This window comes from Neopsephotus bourkii, unplaced genomic scaffold (genome assembly GCF_033783945.1).
Source record: "Neopsephotus bourkii isolate Nb327-2 ecotype Australia unplaced genomic scaffold, CSIRO-AGI_Nbou_v1 NB_947, whole genome shotgun sequence".
In the NCBI taxonomy this organism is placed as follows: domain Eukaryota; kingdom Metazoa; phylum Chordata; class Aves; order Psittaciformes; family Psittacidae; genus Neopsephotus; species Neopsephotus bourkii.
The window spans coordinates 894,359-920,430 of NW_026901441.1; the positions used below are offsets into that span (position 1 = coordinate 894,359).

The window sequence follows — 26,072 nt, forward strand, 5'->3', positions numbered from 1 at the left end:
AGTTGACTCTAAGAAAGAAGAAAAAAATCCCAAACCTTTTGTGCTATTTCAGGGAGCAAGCTGAATCAGCTTGCTGAACAGGAAAGGAGAGGTGGCAGCAGATGGTGAGAGAGGGGTAGAGAAAATAGCACTGCCAGCTTTTAGGAAAGTTCAAATGCCTCATGAAAATTAATCTTTAATTTGCTCTCTCTATACATATCCTCATGTAGCAATTACAGCATTATTGCATTTTTATAATTCATTCCTGAATGTGCATCAATTTTCTACGCATTGGCTGGAATGAGTAACTTTCATGTTTAAGAAAAATCATTAAAATAGCTTGGAAACATATTTTAAGATACTTCCCTACATCCAACACATTTCTAAATAAATCTTAAATTCTTTTAAATGACCAGAGAAGCTACAATATTCAAATATTTCAATACATTCATTATATTAATATGCCTCACACAAACCTGAAATCAGACTCATTGAAACAACTGTACCTCCCAAATACACATATTTCTATTTGCTGCAAAAGTACACTTCTCATTGTATAATGATAAAATTGGAAGTTGAGACTAGCTTTATGAAGAAAAGTATATTTAAGCCTCAGAAGTTTTTGAGGACTTTTTTTTTAATAAAGAACTTTTAACTATTAAAAAAGTATCCAATAATGATGGAAGCAAACATTTGAAAAATTTTCTTTTGCTAGTGAAAACCAAAGCAATTCTGGCAGGTTTCACATACTTGAAAGTTATGCGTCACAGGTGAAAGGCTGCCATGTCACAATGTCAAAATTTGCATCCCTTTGCTGCCACATATTTTCATTATGTTTAAAGATGATTAAATAGTATTTTTATCTTGCATAGGAAAGCATTTTCAATTTAAAATTTAAGAGAGATGAATGGAATTTTGACCTACTTTGTAATTTTTTGCTAGTGCTTTCTCCACCATGAACATGTCTTCTTGGCATGAAAGGTGATGGCTGAGGCAGAGGTAGTGAAGATTCATCATGTGTCTGTAGCTTATACCAATGTGGTTCATCATCTAAAAGTGCTGTCTCCAGCTCTATCAGAATCTAATAGAAAAATTAGCAGGGCTTAATTTTACCTTCAAGGCACACACACACAAACACGTATTTAAAATATATATGCATATGTATTCAAAACCAAACAACAAACTCAGGACAAATGTGATTGTATGTATCACCTCTCCAAGAAATTCACTCTCTTCTTCTTGTACTCTTGGTTGATCCCATACAGTTATTTCAAGCATTCGTTCTCTAAAATCTCTACGATGTACATGTGAGTAGAGAAAAGTTTGGTTCCATTTTGGCTCTAGACTTTTCTTTACTGTTTTGGTCCTCCTTTTACTCTTATCACTGAAACATAAATATTTGTTGTGAATTGTTTGTAGAGATAAAACACAAAATGCCATCTACGCATTAGCACTTACTGTTTTCATTCTTTCTGATCTGATAACGCTTAAAAAAGTATTTGCTGTACAGTGGCTTGCATTCATCTAAAGTCCACAAAGTTAGTTTGATACTGACTAGAATGTTTCAAGTGCCATTTTTGTTATAATTAATCTAACTATAACAAATCATAAGAAGGAAATCTTTAGTTCGTAAGCATTCATTTAAAAGTAGATTCAATACATAACAAATTACAACATAATTTTCTAAACCAAAATACTACCACCTTCTGTCTGGAAGAAAATACATTTTCACATAGGGATTCCTAGGGCGTCCATCTACTCTTGGTGGCAAATCTGTTGCTTGCAGAACATTTACTATTAACTGATGTCCCACTTTGTCATACCACAGTTTAACCTACAAGAATCAAGTTACCAGAAAGCATTACTGAAAATGGAGAAAAAACAAGAGTTTTCAGAATGCATCACATTAACCACAATGTAAAAATAACCACTGTTTTCTCCAAGAGACAATGAAATATATGTTATTTCAAATCCCTTATTAAGTTAGAAAAGATGGTGGCATATATCAAAGACTTTTGTATTTACCACACCTGAATAAAAAGGTGGTGCCTGATTATACCTATATTGTTTGTTGTACTCCCTGCATAATCTTGAATCTGAGTGCATTTAAACCAGCATGTTTCTTAGCTTTGCATGTCAAAAGATACATTCACACAGAAAGCTCTGACTGCAGCTAAACTCAACACGTAGCTGAAATCTACTCTGATTGGTTACCTTGCAAATGTTCTTATGAAAACTATAATATACAGCTAATTAATTTCTTAAGAGAATCATAATATCATGAAATTATTGAGCCTGCTCTGTACTTCGAAAATACCATGATCCATATAAAAAAATGTGAGAATGTACAAAACAATGTCTAAGTACTCACAGTACAATTAATAATCCCAGTTTCATTTAGAGTTACAGACAGTTCCAGAAGGTAGTGTGCATCTGAATTAAAATGCAAAACTGAATACTGTAACTCTTAAGAAATACACAGCTCCTTAAATGCTCCATAAAGAAGATAAACTCAAACTATGTTTATTATCTGTGGATTACTGGGCATGTACAGAAGAGTCACCATTTTCAATGCAGAGGGTACAGGATGACAAGTTATAAGGCACTTTTATAGGCTGCCCTCAATTTAAATTCCTGTGCTCTTTGTTGTATTAAGACAACAGTTCTATACCTTTGCTGTGCTTACAGCGATGGCTTGTGAGTGTGTACAGAGGGTCGTAAAAAACATTTGAAGGATGTAAGTCTTTACTAACAACAGATGTTTCTTTTGACCTCCCAACAGACCTTGGGAATGGGGATAACTGAGGGACCAGCACTTCACAGCTTTTCATTAACAACTCAGGAAAAACAAAATATGCTCACAGAAAGCTGCCCTGGTAGGACTTGTGGTGCATCCCGTAGGGTTCCAGGGCTGGTCGGAGATATAACGGAAATAGAAGGCCTTTCCATCTTCTGAGATTCAAAAGAACTTGAACCTAGAAGCACATGAGAAACACATGAACTTCCTATTAAAAATTTTGAAGCTAATTTCGAAAACTTAGGAATTACCTTTGAATTGTGTAAAGTTTGTATTTATACATGGTATAACTGGATTACTATACAGAAAGATTTTAAACTGATGCTGATAGCATGGTAATGATGACTGGATACTCTTACCCCAGATTAAACCTGCCATTTTTTGTTTAATTTAAATAACATATACAAAAAGTCCTCCTCATATAGCAGTGTCAAACCATACCAAGTGTTAAATAAAATATTGTCCTCTGAGAGAATTACACATCACCTTCCACAAAACCAAACCATTCTATGATCTGATGATTTAAAGTCTTTGATTAATAAACCCACGTCTGTTGTATGGATTATTCTCCTCATAGCATCTGAAATTACAACTCCCAAGGAACTGGCACACAGAAAGGTACACAAGATGTGCATCTGGCATGAAGAATGCTGTGGCACCTGATGGACATCAGTAGCTCTCCAGCAGCAAAACAGAGACCTCACTGATGAGATGAGCTTGTGACAGGTGGCACAGGCACTTACTGGCCCCACAGGACCCTGTCCCAGGAAAGATTTCTGGTTTCATCTCTGACAAGGTTCAGATGAGGAAGGACTGGGAGCCATGGTGCTCACACATTCTACCCAACACTGCTTAAATGGCATAGTTAAAAAGAAAACCTTTATTTTGAAGTTCACCTAAGCAACATCTTCTTGTTAAGAAAAACAGAAACAAGAATGTTGGATTTATGTTGGATGGTGCAAGAGCTGAAATCCTGACACCATTTGTACCTCTGGCAATCCCTTATACCTTTTCTCTCTCACGTTACGGCAAGTAAACTACGAGTTTGGGCCACAGCATGTGTACCACTATGGTACTAACAACACAAAATACAGAACATCACATTAAAGTCCTGCTGATGTCTGTAATCTGGGTAACTTTAATCAAATCTATACTGGTTTGTATTTAATACACAAGAGCAAAACCCACTGAATTTTGTAATACAAAAACCCTGCAGCCAATGCAGTTTCCCACAGCTCACCTTTAAGAAAATTCATAGCTTAAACAAGACCATGCTTAGATGTGTTGGCGGAGGAGGGCATCATTCCATCCCAACACACCCAGTCAGTTGCCAGCACCTATAGTAAATGCTCGGAGCAATGTAGAGATATTCCAGCTGCTCCAGCCAATGAGCCGGCTTCATTTGGAGCTTGGCTCAGATGCCTCTATACAAATGCCCGTGGCATGGGGAACAAAGAAGAGGAAAGGAACGAGGTGTGTACTCACTAGACTCTAACGGGGGGTGAGAAGTCTCGGGAATCCGTGGAATATCACTAAAATGCGAATATACACATAGTAATTAGAAACAACAGAGAAGCTTTCTGCTGTCACAAATACGTTTCTGAGACACTTTTTTAGAAATACAGAGCTATATCTGTTCTAATGGGTTACAAGGAAAGAAAGAGGACATATTTTCCACTAGCATTCTTGAAAATCTTACTAATGCAAACTACTTTCAAGTTAACAAACAAGCAGACAAAACAATATGAACACTACAATGTTAATATTGCGGATGGATTCAACAGTATTTTTACAATAAACAGAACAATAAAAGAACAAGTTGAAGAGCTCTTAGGGAGAGAAAGGTGGCAAAAGGCAGTACAGCTACAGACATCCAACTATTTTTTGGAGCAAAAAAAAAAAAAAGCCAAAAAATAAGACATAGATTAACTCACTAGTAATTTTTATATAAACATCTCAGGGAGTTCAGGGAATGAAACTGACGAAAATGTCTTATAATAAGAAAAAGAAAAAGCAAACAGCATTAGCAATGTTAAGCAAAAAGGAAAGACAAACAATGTTAGCAATGTTAAACAAGCAAAAGAATAATGCATTTGTTCAAAGGCTAATAATTCAAAATCAAACAATGGGTACGGACATTTTTCAACATTCACATATCCAGGACATACACAGGTATAAGCACAATCAAACTGATCAGTTCCACACACATCTATCAAAATTTTGCCATCAGCAAATTTATTCTTTCATCAAAATGTCAATGATGCTAGCTCCTGGCTCTCTTCTTTTCTGTGCAATCATTGAAAATACATTGCAAGAGCAAGAAAACAGCTATTATTTTACAAATATCAGCAAAGCAGCAGAGCAGGAAAACGGAAACAAAGCTCTTCAGCGAATTACTTGTAAATATTTTCAACTACACAAAATAATTCAAAATTAGAACTACAGTAACAATTCTGAAGAACATTTACAAGATTTTAAGTCTAAAACTGAGCATCTTGAAGGTCTTCAGACACTTCTCAGTTGAGAGAAACACTATGTTACTGACTTGGAAGTCAATAAATCTGACTCCTAGTTAATAAAAGTCACTTATGAAAAAGAAAGACATACTTAAGCCAGGAAAGGAATTTAACAGTGATGAATCAGTTAGCTTTCCTTGTCCTGCAATTTAAACTTCTGGGGCCTGTGTATTAAAAAAGCCTATTCCAGCTCTAAGTTAATCATAGAATAGTTAGGGTTGGAAAGGACCTTAAGATCATCTAGTTCCAACACCCCTGCCACGGGCAGGGACACCTCGCTCTAAACCATATCACCCAAGGCCTCGTCCAACCTGGCCTTGAACACTGCCAGGGATGGAGCATTCACAGCTTCCCTGGGCAACCCATTCCAGTGCCTCACCACCCCTATAGGAATTTCCTCCTTATATCCAATCTAAACTTCCCCTGTTTAAGTTTTAACCCATTACCCCTTGTCCTATCACTACAGTCCCTAATGAAGAGCCCTCCCCAGCATCCCCATAAGCCCCCTTCAGATACTGGAAGACTGCTATGAGGTCTCCATGCAGCCTTCTCTTCTACAAGCTGAACAGCCCCAACTTTCTCAGCCGATCTTCATATGGGTGGTGCTCCAGTCCCCTGATCATCCTCATGGCCCTCCTCTGGACTTGTTCCAACAGTTCCATGTCCTTTTTATGTTGAGGACACCAGAACTGTACACAATACTCCAGGTGAGGTCTCACGAGAGCAGAGTAGAGGGGCAGGATCACTTCCTTCGACCTGCTGGTCACACTCCTTTTGATGCAGCCCAGGATACAGTTGGCTTTCTGGGCTGTGAGTGCACACTGAAGCAGGCTCATGTTCATTTTCTCATCGACCAACACCCCAAGTCCTTCTCCGCAGGGCTGCTCTGAATCTCTTCTCTGCCCAACCTGTAGCTGTGTCTGGGATTGCTCTGACCCAGGTGTAGGACCTTGCACTTGGCATGGATGGATTTCATCAGGTCCCATGGACTTGGGCACATTCAGATTTTTAAGATGGTCTCAAAACAATTCCTCTCCTACAGTGGGCCCAAGGTCTTCATTCTCACAGGCCCTGCATCTGCCTTCCAAGACTTGAGTGGTGCGGTCAGAGCCTTTGCCAGAGAAGACCGAGACAAAGAAGTCATTCGGAACCTCAGCCTTCTCCAAATCCTGTGTAGCTAGCTCACCCGAGAGCTTCCTCAGGGGACCTACGTTCTCCCTAATCTGTTTTTTATTTGCTATGTACCTGTAGAATCCCTTCCTGTTATCCTTAATATCCCTAGCCAAGTTTACTTCTAACTGGGCCTTAGCTTTCCTAACCTGGTCCCTCGCTTCCCGGACAATATCGCTGTACTCTTCCCAGGCCACTTGTCCTTGCTTCCACTTTCTATAAAACTCTTTTTTCATTTGTGTTTTCCTCAGCAGCTCCTTATCCATCCAAAGAGGTTTCCTGGCCCTCCTGCTGCACTTCCTTCTAGTTGGGATGCAACACTCCTGAGCTTGTAGCAGGTGATCCTTGAAGACCAACCAAGAGTCTTGAGCCCCTCCTGCCCTCTAGGGCTATATCCCATGGAACCTTACTAAGCAGGCTCCTGAAGAGGCCAAAGTCTGCTCTTTTGAAGTCTAGGGCAGTGAGCTTGCTGCACGCTCTTCTCACTGTCCTAAGGATCTCAAATTCAACCATCTCGTGGTCGCTGCATCCAAGGCTGCCGTGCAGTGCCACATTTCCAACGAGCCCTTCCCTGTTGGTGAGCACAAGGTCAAGCATGGCACCTCTCCTTGTTGGTTCCTCTATTACTTGAAGAAGGAAGTTGTCTTCCACACAATCGAGGAACCTCCTGGATTGCTTGTGCCAGGCCGTACCGTCATTCCAACAGATGTCAGGGTGGTTGAAGTCATCCATGAGAACGAGGGCCTGTAAGTGTGAGGCTTTTCCTATCTGCCTATAGAGTGCTTCATCTGCAGGTTCTCCTTGACCAGGTGGCCTATAACAGATCCCCACAGTAATGTCTCCCATCACTGCTTTCCCTTTAACCCTGACCCACAAACTCTGTTAACTGCTCACCAGTTCCCGTATCAGTCTCATATCAGCTTACATCTCACATCACTAAACAAGAATGTGCTTCTCTTTGCCTTGACTTTGCAATTCAAGAGTAATGTGGTTTCCTCAAACTCATGGAAATACAACTGCATTGTGCTTTCTTGCTATGGCACTGTACTACTTCACAAACATATAAACAGATTAATGTCCTGTTGCACAGCAGGGCTGCCATGCAGACTTCTTCCTCTTAATATATTCTCTCTTTCCAGGACAGAATTTCCAAGGCAATTCTCAGCAGTCTGAAACATCTACTTACCATATTCAAATAGATTCAATACAAGATCAAGACTGTAATGTTTTCTTGTGCTACAAAAAGCAGTCACCTGCAGTATAGCATTGCTCAAAATAACATCACATTTAGTATGTCTAATGAGGGCTTATATGTGCAAGGTGTGTTTCAACATAGGAAGTGCAGCCTACAGTGGCAAGTTGCATAATCCCTGAGTGGGTGAGGAAAGACACTTCTATATTGCCAACAATATGGTAGAGAAAAAAGTTAAAAAAAACCCCAGAAGCCTCAAATATTAGTTATTTTTAGTACTTGTGCAGAGTTCTGGTGTCCTCAACATAAAGAGGACATGGAACTGTTGGAACAAGTCCAGAGGAGGGCCACGAGGATGATCAGGGGACTGGAGCACCTCCCATATGAAGATAGGCTGAGAAAGTTGGGGCTGTTCAGCATGGAGAAGAGAAGGCTGCCTGGAGACCTCATAGCATCCTTCCACTATCTGAAGGGGGTCTACAGGGATGCTGGGGAGGGACTCCTCATTAGGGACTGTAGTGATAGGACAAGGGGTAATGGGTTAAAACTTAAACAGGGGAAGTTTAGATTGGATATAAGGAGGAAGTCCTTTACTGTAAGGGTGGTGAGGCACTAGACTGGGTTGCCCAGGAAAGTTGTGAATGCTCCATCCCTGGTGGTGCTCAGAGCCAGCTTGGACAGAGCCTTGGGTGATATGGTTTAGAGCAAGGTGTCCCTGCCCATGGCAGGGGTGTTGGAACTAGATGATCTTGAGGTCCTTTCCAACCCTAACTATTCTATGATTCTATATAAGCACTTATATATATATTTATATAGTTACTTTACATAATCCCTTTTATATACTTATGCTTAGGCACCATTACACAGACTGATACAGAAAACTCTTAACCATAAATCAACACTACAATTAGATCTGCAGAGTTTACAAGAGGAAGAAACAGACACTGAAATGAAGATGTCAAATCCCCCCCTAAGAAAAATAAATAAAAATGTTGAGACTATTTTCCTCACTAAGAGCTGGTGATACAAGTCTGCATCATGCAATGCAACTGACAATTATAATCAGATCTTTCTTAAGACTTTGCTCGTCAGACAGGAAAGAACTGAAAGTACAATTTTTTTTACTATAGTTATCTGAACTCCTCAAAATTCTTATGAAGAACTGACAGGAACAGTGGAAGGTAGAAGATAAATTTTGAGTCCAGACAAAAAGCATGGTTTGCATTAGAAATGTTATTTGAAATCTTTAAAAATTTATGATAAAATTGACAGCTTTTTTCTGTCCCTGATACACATATGATATATATTATTCAGATGTATTTTACATCTGTATTTATATCCATATATATAATGCATGCATGTATACATATGTATGTGTGCATATATATACATATACACACACACACAAATTATTACTAGGAAATCTCTTCCCTAATATGCTTTATCTTGTTTAAGTACAGCTCCATACCAAATTGCAAGACACAAAAATAAAGAAATAAATTAAGTTTATATGCAACATAGTTCTGATCACCAAACTCATGGCTGAGTTTTCTAACAAGCTCTGTAACAGTTCTGCTTTCTGCTATTGACTTTAAAATGTACATGAAGTAAATTTATGCTTCTGTCTGTGTGTGAATTTCTTACAAGTTCAATAATCCAGTTTACATAATAATTTCTTAAATATTACATGAACACAAGAAACTATAATCTAAAACTTGTTGTGGAAAAAAAAATTAGTCTTCTCCATCCTGCCTGTATTTTTGGATTGCAGAAAATATTCTGACACTATGATTTACAAAAATGCTTTCCATAAGAAATAGTAGCTCATGACAAAATGTTCAAAACTAGACTAGTTAAAGTGAATGGTAAAAATGAAGTAGGAAGTTGAACAACCTCTTATTTAGATGGGTAACAAAATTTTCTTCCCCTCTCAAAGCAATGTGAATGTCTGAAAAGTAATGTCAGACACTCATCCAGTAAAGAACTGCCAACATCGAACTGTCTTTCCTTCTCTGCCTCGGAAGACAAAGGTATTTTGTGATCTTATGTGATGTAACATAAAATTATCTTATATCTGATTCTTTCACATCTCAATGAATGAATAATTTACATAATGGTTTAATTTAACCAAACTATTCCTTAGGCTGAGACTACTCTGTACAGAAATATGGCTTGTGTGAATCACTTTTGTAAAACACAGGAATAGTTATAATTACTCTGAGGGCTACAGTCAAAAGCTGGATCACTGAAGACAAACCAAATTCAAATGCAGTTGTAACCCACAATTTTTGAGGTTGCTCTAGTGGCAGAAGTATCATCCTCTACACCCTACAGAGTTTCCAAGAGTTTCTGAGCGCCTGTCCCCATAGCTCATCCTATTTCCAAAGCCATTCTTTCCCATCATTCCAACCTGTAGGTCAACCTGCAGTTTGCATGAATTACATTACTTGAGTGACTCGCTGAAATTCAATACTGCCTGGTTTATGATGGAGGTTCAACCTCCTTTTCAGGACCTAGAGCACAGTAGCAGAACTTGAATAGAGAAGCTGAATCACATAAGAAAAACAGCAACTTTGGCAGTATTATCTGTGGAAATCCAAGCAAAGGTAGCTAGTACCTAACACAAAAAAAAATAAACAGAGACAAATTAAAAAAACATTTTCTTTACCTGCACTGTCCCACAGAGCTCACCCAAGCACACAAGAGATGGCAAGCTGGTTACCATGCCAGGTTTGTCCTCCAGAAAACAGTGCCAGAGGATTTTCTATGCTCTCCTATGTTAACCACCTCTCACATTGTATGCATATTCAGAGGTAAATCCTTTCCTCACATTTAGATAGCCAACCCATTCATTCCACTTTTTATAGGTTTTTTCTCTACCTTTCAGTGCAATTGTTAGCATTAGAGTCAATTAGTTTTTATGAAGTTGTCACAGTACTATTGTGGTTATACTGTTTGTTGTGACGCCTCCAACTGCTAATAGTGTTACACGTTTAATACTGTTCTCTAATAAACATCCTACAATTATCCATTTCTCAAAATTACATTTACTGGTAGACACAGAAATCCAAATTTACAAGACTGAGCAAATTGTTTAGACATAATTTTGTAACTGGCAGTCTAATCTGTGGACAGTCTAATTTACAGGTTTACTGTCCTCCCATTATTCACTTAAGCCAAACTGCATCATATTTGGGCTTTTTAGACCTAATATGGTAGGACTTTTTAAATCAAGATCGTTAAAAGTTCTGGTACATTACCTGCATTATTAATACTGAGAGATGAAAACACTTAAATTATGCAGACAAAATACCATTTTTCAAGTCTTTTGGGAACCTATGTCTTCACAAGGAGTTTAGCTGTAATGGATTACCACTTATTACTATATCAGGCAGCTTCAATTTTGCTGAGTCAGCATCTGAAGTTGATGTAAACTTTTGACATACTAGATTAAATAAAATATCGTGTTATGAATTTGAAAAATCACATAGTGTGGATAACAAGACAAGGAGGAGCTAGGGGGTGGGAAGAAAAGTAATCTGCTAATGCAAGGAAAATATTCCACATAATGTAACCAATTTACATGGATTGTAATTATTATTTTTTTTTAAGAAAAGAAAAAAAGAAAAGAAAACCCTGTGCACTATGTTCTGTTTTGTTAATGAATATCAGGATTTCCCTCTTTGTATGGTGTCTGATTTTATTTTTCTTTTAAGATGACAGACAGGTAAATCCTGATGTGATACAAAACCACAGGGCTTTGACTCCTTACTGCTGGAAAAAGGAAGCATCCCTCGAAAGAAACCTCAAACAAACAAATGAAAAAAAAAATCTAGATACAAGTGTACCAGGATAGCACTATTATAGTATGTAAAAAACTCCATGCCAAGACTCCATTTATCTGAAAATAAAACCACAATCTGATACGCTTCATTTTTGCCTGTGTCTGGAAAAGATACGCATGGGTCATCCAAAGCAAAACTTTACATTTTATTGGTATTACTTACTACTTCTGGGTGCACTTCTTTAGTGCAAAATTCACAGCTCAGATTCAGAAACATTCTTTGATTTTGAATGCGCTTTTGAATGTTCTGTGCCTTGATTTACGGTATTTTCTCTTGATTTTTCTTCAAGAATATCTCAGTCAAATGTGGTTACTTTGTACTTAATGTTTTTGAAGCTATTAGATTTATTAAATTCATAAACTAAGATAATTCAATTGGTTTAATAATGAACTTATCGTAAAAACAAGGATATATGACATATGAAAATATACTGATAACTGTTAATATATCTACAGCTTATTATTTAAAATACTAATCTAGCTCCTTCCTTTTACGGCAGCAGTACAAATCAATATTCAGGCTTTCTTCAACTGAGACATGGTGTTCAAGTGAGGTCCAATATCAACATATTTCTTTTCTGCTGATTTAAACATAAAAACTAAACTTACAAAAATCTCCTAATGACACTTTAATTAAAAAAAACTTAGGACTGAATTGGCAATTTACATTCAGGAATGTCTCCTAATTCATCACCAAAATAAAGTTTCTAGTCCCCCACAGTCTCCACCTGAATGGCCATTTTAGCCTTTAAAAACCACTATTATTGCATCAAGCTTTTGTTTTCCATTAGAAGGTGAAACTCATAACTGGAATTAGCATCAAACGTTAATTTTATTTAAGTACTTTTAATAGTGATTGCCATCAAAAAAGGCAGAACTTACTTGCAAAGTATAGCTACACTTGCATGGTAAAAAAAAAATCAAAAGCTGGTACATAATAAAGGTGAAAGAAGAATGATTTAGTCAGAAGGAAAATTAATACTGTTTTTGTTTCTAAAACTGAAAAAGTATCATATTTGAGCCACATAAAATTATAATTAGGTTGAAAACTAACAAATTCAAAATAAAATCATTATGCATTCATAAGTTTACTATATACCTGCAGGGCAATGGTATTTAGAGACTTACAGTGAAGGCACATAAAATCTGGGAAGTTGACAAACTACACAGAAATTTAAATCCTTTTTTTTTTTAACTAACCAAGAGTCACTTTTATTGTTAATCATGTGACTCTGTTTCTGCAAATAAATGTGAATTTACAATGTATCATTCATATTCAGTCCTGTAAGAGTTAGAACAGTTCCAACAGAGTCGTGTTCAGGGAAGGAGTGTAGATAATCAGTGACAAATGCAGGGCCAACTTCACTAATTTTACTAATGCAAACAGATTTTATGATCTTTCAAAAGCTTATTTGGGAAATCAAGAATACAAGAATTGTTATCACAAAACCCTAAGCTTGGATTAATGATAAATAAAAATAAAGGTTATAAACATAAAATGGTAATGCTAATTCTTAATGAAACTTTCTGTGTCCACTTTTGATATTGATGACAGTACCATCTAATGCTAAATACAATCTTTTCTATTAAGAGTTTTGGTTTTCCTTTTTTTGTCAGTTTCCTGATGCCTCCTTCTACTCATGAATACTTGTATAAGTTATTCTTAATTAAGCAAAAAGCCTGAAAAACAGATTTTTCTCATTCACAGGTCGACTTGGTCCACCAATTCTCCTTGGCCACTTGGCAAAACCTTTAGTTAGACTATACAGAAAACAACATTTATAGTTATAAATAACACTGCAAAGATCCAAGATTGTAAATGGTAGTGAAGAAATGGAATATACAGAATGTCAATAATAGAAAGTAAATCATACTTCATTATTAAGAAATAAAAAATAATTAATTCACAAATAGTCCCATTAGTAGAAGTAATAACTGTGCTGAAGAAGCAAGTCTTTAGCCTTACCCAATAGGCCTTGAAACAATAATTTCAACTTGAGGTTCTGATTTTGATTCTAAAATAATGTTGTAAACTTCTTCATTTGTAGCTCCAGGCAAGGGTTTACCATTCCATTCTAGAACTTCATCCCCTTGAATTTAAAGAGAAGTTTATATCATTTTCATATTCTTTTACAAAGAATTGCAAAACATTTATAGAATCTATATAACCAAGTAACATTGTCCAAAATGAATTTGTGCTGAAACACAAAAAAAGTTTTTAAGACGTTATGAAGGCTCCTTTCTCAGAACACAGCTACAATTGGTACACACAAAACACACTAAAGAAACCACTTGTACAAATGTATTAAGTATTTCCAAAATAATGAAGAACATCTTATTGTGCTATGAAATGGAAGAGTCTTTTTAAAAGATTCTTTACTAACTAGTGGTAATAAACATTGAAATCAGGTTAAACTTCAAAAATGAAAAAAAAAGTAACCCTCAAGACCTACTTTTAAGCCCTTAAAAATCATGACATTTTGTTACAATTTATATACTGTGTTTCAATTTCTCAACATGAAGGACAGTCTTCACTGTCAGTGTCAAACTAACCAAAAATAAAAGCAAGGAGTAAAAGGAGTAAGTCACTACTTCTTGAGGATGTTAGGGGGGAGGGGATGCGGGAAAACATGATGAGAAAGTTATCTTTCTTTTTTCAGCTTGGTATTTCTGGAATTTAAGTAGTAAATACTTTAAAACATATTTTGATCCTAATTTAAAAGGGGAAAAACTTGAAGCATAGTTTCTAAAGAAAGATCAGTACATACAATTAATCTTCAGGAAGCATAGGGGAAGTTTACACTCATACCCCATCATATGCAGCAGTCAAAACTTTACAAACACTATCTAATGATGCAAATAACTTTCTTCACTATCAACATAAAAGCAATGTTTTTATGTTTATCAGATTCAGTCAGGAACAATCCTTCAGCTGCTGGCTCTGCTCCTTTTTGAGATCTAAGCCGAATGATCAAACTCATACTTGTTAAGAAGCCAAGAACAACTATCCTAACTGAAGTCCTATCTATCAAAAGATGTGGCTTCAATTTGTCTTTAGGCTCAGAAATTGTTAGTCTTTTTTCCCAAACAGTCTATATTTTGGTATTTTAAGAAAGGACTTCACTCTTCCACAGAGGATTCCACTGGCTTTCAAACCAATTTGGCATTATTTAAGACAGGAGGGCTTGCTAATGACAGACTTAGTAAATGATTGCTGACCCAGGTTTAATTTTCTACTATGCTGTTTAGCTGAAATGGTTTTAAATATTTTGTATATTCATTATAAATGTTATGCTGGGGGGGTGGAACGAGGGGAGAGGAATTAGATATTGCCTAGGAGCTTCATTTAAAATTTATACAACTCAGTGAAAACACACAGTTTCTTCTGTCATTCTGACTGTATTTTAAAGCTAACAACTGTTTTAAAATAACATGTTGATTTTCCCTAAAATAACATCTGTTTCCTTGAGAGATAATTGGCTAATCTGCAGAAGCATACCAGGCATTAAGTGGAACAAGATGTGACCAGCTCTGCAGTACTCACAACTTGACAGCAAAAACCAACAGGGACGTATGCTCAATTTCTAGCAATAAAAATCTAAACCTAACTTACACAGCAATTTATCTGTCATATTTTGAAGATGACAAAATACCTGAAACATGACTGAGAAGCCTGAAGAGAAACATGGAAAGTGCCTGTATTGCTATTTTAGGGGACTTTTTTTTACTTTTTAGAGTCAGTTGGAAATCAAACAGGTGGAAAATAAAAATTGCCAAGATGATTAAACATAAGATCATCATAGTCAAAATGCTAAATTAACAGAAGTGGCTCCAGTCACTCCTACTGAAAACTAAATCCTAATGGGGACTTGAGTGAAATGTCATTTCTGCTAGTTCTAACCAGATCACCATCCATCTTCTGCTCGCTTGTCCAACTTTTGATCTTTTTGACCAGTAAGCCCTTTCAAATCGTCTCTTTCATCTAAGATGCTGATTTTAAGGCTTACATTCCGATTTCTGCTCTCACTAACAGGCATGGAACAGGAAAACAACGTCCAGACACTCAAAACTTTGACATATGTAAACTCCAACTGGACACGTCCAGTTTGTCAGTATTTCTCTTGTAGCAGAGGAACCCAAATTGGACACAGTACTCCAGATACAGCCTCATAAGCACTGAATAGAGAGCAACAACCACTTCTCTCAACCTGCTGGCCACAGTCCTGCTAATACAGACTTGTACATGATTGGTGTTCGCTGCAAGGGTGTTTTGCTGACTCATGTTCAACTTACTGTCCTGCAGCATCTCCAGATGCTTTTCTCAAAAGCTGTTTTCTAGATGGTTGGCTCCTAGTGCTTACTGTAGCACTGGGCTATTCTGCTCCTGATGCAGGGATTCATATTTGACTTTGTTAAAATTTATAAGGTTTGTACAATTACTCAATTGTACAATACTCAAGGATTTATCAACTAGCCAAATTTTGGTGGTTTTTCTTAAGGACAGAAATTAAAAATAGCTTAAACTTAAAAAACAATCAAGACCAGTGATTAGAAAAGTACTATTTCAGCCCCAAGAGCTCAAGATCAGTGGGAGAGAAACTTGTTTTCTTTAATAATAATCTGCATTGAAAATCTATAAAGAACTATAATAAATTGTGCTACTAACCCCATCTATATTTATTTGGTAAAAAATATTATCAAATGCCAAAACAAAGAAGGATATTTTTAGAGACTGATCATCTTTTCTACTTCTTTATTACTACTATTTGCTTCATAAAATTATCCTAAATTCATAAAAGTTGTCATCAGAGCTTCTGGATTCCTAAGCAAGCACTGCGTAGACTTTGTTTTTTTAAGAGAACATTTCGAAAGTAGTTGCTAGAGTCACGGTAAAAATATAAACTGCTAATAAGTAACTTTGAAAAGCAACTGCTGTGCATAGTTCTTGTTTCATTTAAGAGCTTGAAAAGTGGTAAGAGCACAGCCACTTATTTGTAAGTGCAATATAGACATCTTATATAAATGAAATATGTTAAGATCATTTTCTTGGGTTGTTTACCATTTTTATTTGTAACAATTCACGCTGAAAAAAGCACTAATAAGGTCCATTGCGTACACAGTACATTACCATTCTAGTGACACTATAGTGCAAGTAAAGCAATTGTAGTGAACTTTGTCATAATGAAACAGTTTAAAAAAAAGCCTCTGCATTGGTTCTATAGAGTATAACAAACAGCTCCTGAGCCAGGAAGCAAAAAATTTACTAGTGACACTCAGTCCTGACACCAGCACTTATCAGGACTGTCTTGCATTTTGCTCATAAATCAAGCAATTAGAGTCAATAACAAATTAGAAATGTAAGCAACTGTGGCATTCCATCACAACATTTAAGTATTGTCCTGTATTTAAAAAAAATGATCATACCACATGACCAATGTTGATATAAATCAGCAGTTGCATTCCAAAAACATAATTAAAAGACAATATATGTTATATGCAACTGATTGATTTACCTGCTCTGAGATGCCCCACCACATCAGCCAAGCTACCTTTCTTCACTTTGGTAATGAAGGCACCGAGTCGTCCTAATTCTGTCATTTTTCCTCCAACAACCTGGTTAATCATAAATTTGTGAGTTTCCAAGCCACAAACCTGACATCATATCAAGCATAAAAACATAAACACATCTGTTTTCAAATTAGGTTTGAAATTAATCCTGAAATATGCATAAGCATATCTATTGTCCATTTGGGCTTCACAGAGGCTTAAAGATTAAGTTAGATACAAAAAGGGCAGATCTACTTGAAAAGAAGTTGATGCAAAATGAATAAAACTGGGGCTGTTCAGCCTGAATAAGAGAAGACTGTGTGGAGATCTCATAGCAGACCTCCAGTATCTTTGGGGACCTACAAGGATGCTGGAGAAGGACTCTTCATTAGGGACTGTAGTGATAGGACAAGGGGTAACAGGTTAAAACTTAAACAGGGGAAGTTTGGGTTAGGCAGAAGAATTGTTTACTGTGAGGGTGGTGAGGCACTGGAAGGGGTTTCCCAGAGATGTTTGACTAATCTTATGCAGATTGCTAAATATCAAAATTTGTTGCAGAAAGAATGTTTCTTACTAAATAACCACAAAGATGCACTTTTTTTGCAAATAGTCTGCAAGTGTTTAAGTTTAAATTGCAAGAGCACATCCAACTAAAACTTGAAAAGAAGTTCATTTCCCACTAGGACCAAACTCTCACATATTAAAAAACAAATAAAATTGCTTACTGCCAGTAAGAAGCAGCCTTTGTGCTACAGAGTACTAGACATTTAATAGGATGAAGCTGTTCTCAAAATTCTGTATTCCCATGCCACACTATCTCACTTCAAGGTGGATAAATGGCTCTTACCCAGGACATGCTACTATCGAGATCACAAAATTCTTTCCTGATTTAATTTCCCCCATGATAAGCAGAAGCAACAACCCACATCTCCATCACATGCAAGGGACTGAACTATCAGACAACTACATACAAGGAGCCAATGGCCTTGGAATTAGACTCAGTCCTCAGTGAATGGGAATGTTTTATATTTGACATTGTTGCTGTTCTCAGCAGGGAAAGGAAGACACACAAATTAAATTCTCTCATCTTTGGAGCATGATGTAGTTAAAAATATACATGGAGAGAGAAATTCTTGAACTGGCACACTGTAGTCCCTGCCACCTTCGGAAGTCACACACTGGCAAAACAGGGACATGAACCTAAAAGTCTTCTACAGATGACTAATTTAGGGATTTAAAGAAAACGAACAGTGCTGCCAATGTCTTAATTTTATGGCACCAGATTGACTGGAATTACATTTAATACAATCTTTAGTATGTTTTAAGAGGTCTTTTTTGCAAATTTCTGCATAAATATTTAGTTTCGTTCTACAGAATTTCTGTTTCTGAATGGCTGTGTGGATTTTAAACACTGACCTTTGCATCTGGATGACATTTATGGATGTGGATTATGAGATTAATTACCTGACCAAAATGCAAACAGTAGAGCTAGAAAAGGCAGGACTCAATTAATGCACTGTAATGGGTAACGTAAGTTTGCAGATAGGAAGGTGCATAAACATAGACTTTTTGATCAGAACAGTTCAGCTCCTTTGCAATGAATAAGTGGAAGACTGCATAGAAGGGTTTTTATGCATACTCATTACATTTGCATTCATAATTTATCTGTATAACTTTCCAAACTTACTAAAAATTAAGCATCTATTTTTATCAAATGACCATATAATTGGAGAGTCCTCTGATTTAAGGTGTTAGACATCTAGGATGTTTCTTTCATTTACCACATAAGTTTCTTTCATTTACCACATAGACCATGTAATACTTACTTTTAGCCCCAGTAATGCACCTGATTCTTTTGGCATGGTTGTTCTCTTGTTGAGAACAACACGCCCAATTAAGCGATCTCCCTCTTTAGAAGGCTGCCACGTTACGGGATGCTGTTAAAATAACAAGCAGTGAAATGAAAGTGGAACCTTCTTCCTGTATTTAGATGCGTATTTATAAACCAATAAAATTTCTAGATCATTATGTCACAGTAGACACAAACATCCCTCAGATGTATTACATATCACACCTGAGGTCTCTATTATTATATCTGTTGGACTCTGACTTCATTATATATTTATGCCCACTGTAAAACACCTCAGCACTAAGTCTGCAGGTAGAATTATGATGTTCAAGGTTCAATACAATTAAACATTTAAAACATCCCTGAGGTAATAAAATTAAACTTCTATTTTTAAATTCCATGACCTGGAAAAGTGTATTCATAAATTGTTTTATTTGGCATAATATACATGTTATTCACCTCTACCATATGGGTTCAGTGTAATAAAAAATAAAAAAATTAAAGATGATCCTATCCCACTCCAAGTCAACAGAAAAAGTTACTAATCTCTCCCAGAGCAGCATCATACTCACAGCTGCTTTTGTGGCATGCAGTGAAATCTAGTATCATGTCTAGAAAAGAAGTTAATAGTTTAAATTCAGGCAATTTTACTAGTATATATTTTGATGAAAATTTCTTCCTGATTTCAATTTTCATGATCCACCAAACCAAATGTTCATATAATTTGTACAGCATAATTTTTCACAACAAAATTACTATGCTTAACTGAAATAATCAGCAAACATTTTATTTCATACTTACAAACCTCTTTTTTCCTATTTCTTACCGAACTGATGGGGGATGTCTCCCTGCTGTGCCACGTGGCAGGATCCAGCCAGTAATAATCCAAGTCACCTGGAAGAATATGAATAGAAAGAAATGTGTAATCTCTCAAACAGAGAAAGACATATTCAGTGATTACTTCTGCAGGCATGAATCTTAACGTGTAATAATTTGATGAAGCAAATACAAAACCTGCATTATGATTCAAAATTACCTTATATAAATTTGAAATCAATATAGCATAATAATTTAAAACCAAACCACTTATTAAGGCATTGATTTGGACCTCTACTTTTTCATGAACTGCACCTCAGAATTGGCCATGCACTCTGGCTGGTTTTTTACTTTGCCCAGTCATCTTTCAAAAATGGACCCCCAATATATCACATTCACAGCCCTCCTCCTCCCCTTGCTTCTGTAACACACACACGGGACTACAGCTAATGATGACACAAGAGAGAATATTCCACAAAATAGGCACTTAGCTATAGTTAAAGACAGAACAGTCAGCCACACTCCAGAATGTGCAAAGTAGCTGATCAATACTATGACAATGGGTACTGTACAGAGAGGCAGAGGAGCCATTAAAGGGCACCAGGGAAAACAGCCACACAAATAGAGAAAACAGTACCAACAGCAGGCTGCAATCTTCCATTTTGCTTGGCACAAATTTATATGTACATCAAGAATAAACCCATGAATTACAGTGGTCTGGAGGTCATGAGCCCATTGGGCCAAGGAGGGGAACTGTGGGTTGGCTTTGGGAGAGAAGGCAGCAGAGCATAACACCACAAAGAGTATACTGAATTCATGGAAAGCTAAGAAAACCACAGTTTGACTAAATATATTACAGCTATAGAAGGCTGAATTGATAGCAAAAAACTACCAGCTTCATTGGCAGTTGTCTGTGACAGAGGACTGATTAACTGTACTTCGAGGACAAAAAGGAAGAATACTGGGCAATGCAACATGGAGCGCAATTTTCTTTGCAAAGAAGGGTGAAGGCAGTATTGGGAAGGAAACAGGAGAATGATGCAGGCTAAAGAGATCCAACAGAAGGGTAAAAGTGAGGCTGCTAGAGCAGGAAGAAGCCCAAAGGATTTCTGTGGTAACATTAGTTTTAAACAGAATACACATATGAGCTCTGAGCCTTGGTGTTAATTCATCCATTTGGGCACTGCCACGGTGTATTAACAAAAATGCAATAGTGTCATTAGAAAGGAGAACCACAACTCTTTCTAATGCCCTCTTGCAATAACAGTAAGTTACCTGAAAAATAGTAATTATTCTGCTAATTAGCTTACAATGCCTTTAAACACGTGCACAAACAAAACCATAATGACAACAAAATCTAAACTATCACTTCGGAGGTTAGTTTCAGACCCTAAAGCAAACACTGCCACCTTGAACTGAGGTTTGTATCAATGCCTGCATTTCAGGCATTTTTTCATCCTCACTTGGGAGAAGACCTTGGTGATTTGAAATACGTTAGTGGAACAGTTTGATAATACTGGTTTTGAATTCACAAGTGACTTCTTATTTTTATTTTTCAAGTCTTTAAATTATTATGTTCCACAGTTAGGTTTTGGTACAGAACAACTCTTCACACGCTTTGCTAACAACATTCCTACAGACTCTTCAGAAATCATTTAAAAGACACTAGGCAAAAATCCTAATATATCATTAAAGTAAGTTATTGCTGATACCCTCCTCACTCCCGATATGCTCTAGATCTTCAGAAAACATTTCATTTATTATGTACACTTCGGGCAATACATCTTCACTAACATTTTATAAAAAACATCTCTGTAATGCTACTATTGGGTCAGTACTCTTATCAGGACACAGGCATCCAATAGGCCCAAACAAAGCACACTTCTAGAAAGAAAAAAAGACATACATTTACATTAAGACTTTAATATTTTTTACTTTCTGCAAGTATTTAGATGCTGATTATGAAATAACAGCTGTACATTCTATAACCCATAAAATCTTTAATAGCTTACCATGTACATAATTATATGCACAAGCTTATTTTTATACAGCTTATTATTATCATACGCTTAACCACACGAGGCAGTTTGTGGTTGCATTACCTAACTGCTGGTCTGCAATTCTGGAGAGCTTAACTTCATATTTTATTTTTAGCATCATTTCTTGCACCTTTATAGACTTCAAAATTGCAACAAGAACAACAAATCCATGAACCAGACTGCCACCCCAAGCGCCAGCAGTAAACTGGGACCTGGGCACAGAGCTCTCCAATTTTCAGTAATGGACTCAACAGTAACACCAAAAAGCAGCCTTGATAGTAATCACCCCCTCCTCCTCATACCTAAACCTTCAGCTTCTGTCCCTTTCACCCTTCCTGTCTGTTCTGCGCTTTCAAGTCATCAGCTATGTCCCATGCAGCCTGCCATGGCTTTTTTGCTTTCTGATCTCAGAAGCTGAGTGCAGGAACTGCACTGTGCTGCTCTGCTGAGCTGGAGCATGGACATTATGCTGAGAAAGCATAAAGGTAGCTGTCATATTAAAAATCTCAATTGACAGTGATAGGTCTACATGCAGAAATGTATGAATTGGGGTTAAAAAAATCCACATTCTTGAAAAATTGCTTAATTTTAAGAGTCCTATTAAAATTCAGTCCAATTTAGAGCACTGGCATACAAACTTTTGGCTGAATCTGCAGCTGTAAAAAGGAGCTGACAATGGAAAATGTCAGTTAATCTATATTCATAAACACCTATAGAGCATATGAATTAAAACATGAAGGAACAAAACCCCCAACTGAGCTTTAAAAATATATTATGCCATCAACACTGACACGAGGGTCTTGACATCTGCAGTTCAGTTCTCTGTTACAGCTATGCTTCAAGAAAAAACAATTTCTCCTTGATCATCCTATGTCATTGCTATTCTTTACTTAACACCTATTTATGCTGTTCTTGCACTGTCATACTATTTGTTTAATTACACAAAATGATGTTACTGAACTAGTATTGCAGAGACTCAGGAATTGGTAAACAATGTGCAAAAACTTACAATCTTAGAGCACAGTTTAAGAATTTCAGATGTTCTCAGAACCACCCCACCAAAACTCACAACAAACCCCCCTATCCACAGCGTACTCTCTCCGCTGGTAAAAGTCACTAAAAAAAATAGTAAAATAAGACAAATTTAAAACATTATGGAGAAGAAAAAGCAACTTTTCTATGGAGCAAATAATTGATATAGAGGCTTAAACTCTTTCTAAAAACTTAAACACTTTTTTAAAAAATACTTTGGAAGTATCAAAAATTTAAACATAAGACCCTATGAAAATATTATTTTTTACATTACTGATATATTTCTAAAACATATAAAACATATTTCAACTTAGAGCATATTATTAAAAATGTATCTGTGGTTATAATGCACAATTTACTTACGACGTATGGAGTGAAACAAGTATATATTTATAGAACCTTTTTTCCTGAGGGAATAATTCAGAAGTTTCATCCTGCCAGCAATTAAATATTTTTCCTATTAACATGCTGCTGCTTGATTATTTTACTCTTGGACAAAGAGCTATTATCAAAAATCTAATTTCAAGACACAAATGTGTTGAGGTTTTTTTCTGTGAAAGTCTTTTGCAGTCTTTGATCAAATTTCAAGATGGGGAATAAAATTCTCAAATTGCCTGTCTTCAAAATAAAGGGAAAGCAAAATTCATAGCACCAAACCCACGTTTTCTCTAAAATACTCCATCTTCAGCGGCACTACCCATACCAAAAGCTACTCCTGGGATACTGTGGTTTTAAGTGAGATCCTGCAAAGCTGAGAAGTGCTGAAAGTGGCAGCCTTGTCTCCCTTGCAAAGCCAAAACAAGCTCAAAAAAGTCCATTATTGTGTATGACCAGCCACGGTGATTTTCAAAGAGTCCTGAATACCAGAGATAAAATACCCCTAGATGTTTCCAGACCCCAAATCCATCCTGGCTGCATTCAGACTGCTCTTCAGCAAAGAATGCACTTCTGGTGTTTTGCTCAAAACCAGATGCACTAGATTTGCAGCAGTTACTTAAGACAAGAAACAGACAGTCTAATGATAAGAGTCAGTCAGCCCATGTTAGGCACTTACTTGAGCCTAACATGTCAGCTGCTAACAAAGCAGTTCTATCATGTAACTAGGAAACTTAGCCAATTATTTTCAGAGGTGGCATTTAAAATTATGGTACAGACTGTCTTCCTGTATAGCCAGACTAAATCACTGTAATTAACACATGCAATGGTAAATTATTTGCCTTTGTTAATTTTTAGAGTCAAATATAGCCTGCATTAAACAGACAATAAAGCTTTATCAAAGACCCAGAGCATCCTCTGTTACATCTTCCACAGTGCCTACAAAACTGGATCAGTAACTTACGGAAATGATCACTAGATGCCATATATCAAGCTACAGAATGTTTTAACAAATGTAAAGATACTTCACGTATCAACTTGATTGCCTTCCTCCTTCGTAGCTTGAGTTTTCATGAGTTAGAAGACCACTCAGTGTGCTGCTGGTAAATGTGTTCAGCACACTATTATTACCAACAAAAACATCCATCTTCTGCTACAGATGTGATAGGTCATACTGTTAAGCAAGAAAGTACTCCTATGCCCAAGAAAAAAAAATAAAAATAGTAATCACATTATCATGTTAGAAAACTAGTTCAGTGTATAAACAATGTATGTTTAAATCATTCTAGTCAAGCTGCTAACTAACCACATGAAGAGAAAATACACAAGTACCCAGCTTGACAGACAGTCCTAGCATCCAAGTGGAAACCAAAGAATTCAAAAGCTACCTACTTATTTATACAGAAAGCATCACAAAAATGCCATTATCTCCTTCCTCTCAAATCAACACACTTCAGATACCTACAGTTAAGAACTTAAATCCTTGCAGAATAAGGCCTGTGTTTTACCAATTACACAGTTAAAGGGCAGGCTGGCTCATGCAGTATGCGGGAAGAATGCAGCACGTGACTGTGAAGTTTAGGTTTTATTTTGTGCAGAAAATACATAATCACATTGGCTTCAAATTCCCTGCTGGCACATGTCCTAAACTCTGAAAGCTAACATTCTGTAAGTTCAAATAAAGACTAGTACTCCATACAAGTGACAGCTCATATGTATAATACTCATATTTGGGGTACAGATCTGGCACATATGCTGCCAAAGATGAAGCCAGCCTCTCAGATCATTCAGCTCAATATAACAAGTTTCTTATCCACATATTTATGCAGCAAAGCTTCTGTATTTTGTAGATTGTGACTTTTTTTTTTAATTAGTACATTTTACATATACTCACTTTCAGAAGAAAGTACTGCACTTGTGTTCCTTGATGGCTTAAGAATTTTTCTCCAAGAATTTTTCTCTAAAGGAATACTTGCAAAAGAACTTCAACACAAAAACAAAAGAACTTCAACACAAAAACATCTGGGCCCATTTGTATATTTCACAACATGGACTTCCTACCTGAATCATCTTGTGTTTTTAGAAAGCTTTATGGATTACTACAAGCAAAGATTACTAATCTTGCCAACTGAAAACTTGAAGCCAAAAATCACGACCTATGAAGTCAAGTAACAAGCTGATGATTTGTGAATGTTTCTAAAACTTTTAATATGAACACAAGTTCATATTGTGATATGAACTCGTAACAACGAAGCTATTCTAAGTCTCCTGAACCTCTAGGGAGTCTGCTCATTGGACTCCCTGAGACAACAGTATTTCGTCCCTTCATTCAAACACTGATAGGGTTGAAGAGCTCATTAACCCTTTCCAGCTAGATGCTTTTTTTATCTCAGAGACTGTCAAAATATTATCCTGAGGATGTGTAAGTCTTATTGTAAGCATGTGAATCCAAGAATACAGGCACTTCGCAAAGGGATGGCCCCCAGAAAACTGTCTTCAGAAGGTCTTCAGAAAGCTTTTCAAGTGTTGAAGAACCTGGTGAGACTCAGAGATGCAAAACACTAAACAACATACATGAACTCCCATTAATCTGAAAAGTTCTTTTAAAAACTTTATTAAACATTTTCTTGAGGATACCAGAAAACATGGTTCTCAGTATCAAGAACAACAAATCAGCAGGCAAACATTTAATTGATTTTTTGATACTGTGGTATCTAAAGATTTAAGAAAACTTTTTTTGTCTCAGTGCTAGCTCTGAGTGCTGATTTTGCTGACTGATTACTCTCTTGAATGGAAAATAATTCTGTAGCTGGATGGATGGGTGGATGAATGAATGGATGGATGGATGGATGGATGGATGGATGGATGGATGGATGCATGCATGTGATGGATGGATGGAGATCTCCTTTATGAAAT

The 26,072-nt window shown here is 36.6% G+C and overlaps 1 protein-coding gene across 24 annotated transcripts in view; it reads right to left on the reverse strand.

The window, feature by feature from the left end:
- The window catches only part of RIMS1 (regulating synaptic membrane exocytosis 1), a 298,538-nt gene that overhangs the window by 113,439 nt on the left and 159,027 nt on the right, over positions 1-26,072 (reverse strand). For all 24 annotated transcript variants that reach the window (XM_061358529.1, XM_061358527.1, XM_061358553.1 and 21 more), the window contains 9 exons: positions 19,721-19,788; positions 18,872-18,982; positions 17,012-17,111; positions 13,465-13,588; positions 4,262-4,308; positions 2,842-2,954; positions 1,683-1,813; positions 1,192-1,363; positions 904-1,060 (listed from right to left, as the gene is read on the reverse strand). In XM_061358529.1, coding sequence (XP_061214513.1) covers positions 904-1,060; positions 1,192-1,363; positions 1,683-1,813; positions 2,842-2,954; positions 4,262-4,308; positions 13,465-13,588; positions 17,012-17,111; positions 18,872-18,982; positions 19,721-19,788 — 1,023 coding nt within the window. The remainder of the gene's footprint in view (positions 1-903; positions 1,061-1,191; positions 1,364-1,682; positions 1,814-2,841; positions 2,955-4,261; positions 4,309-13,464; positions 13,589-17,011; positions 17,112-18,871; positions 18,983-19,720; positions 19,789-26,072) is intronic.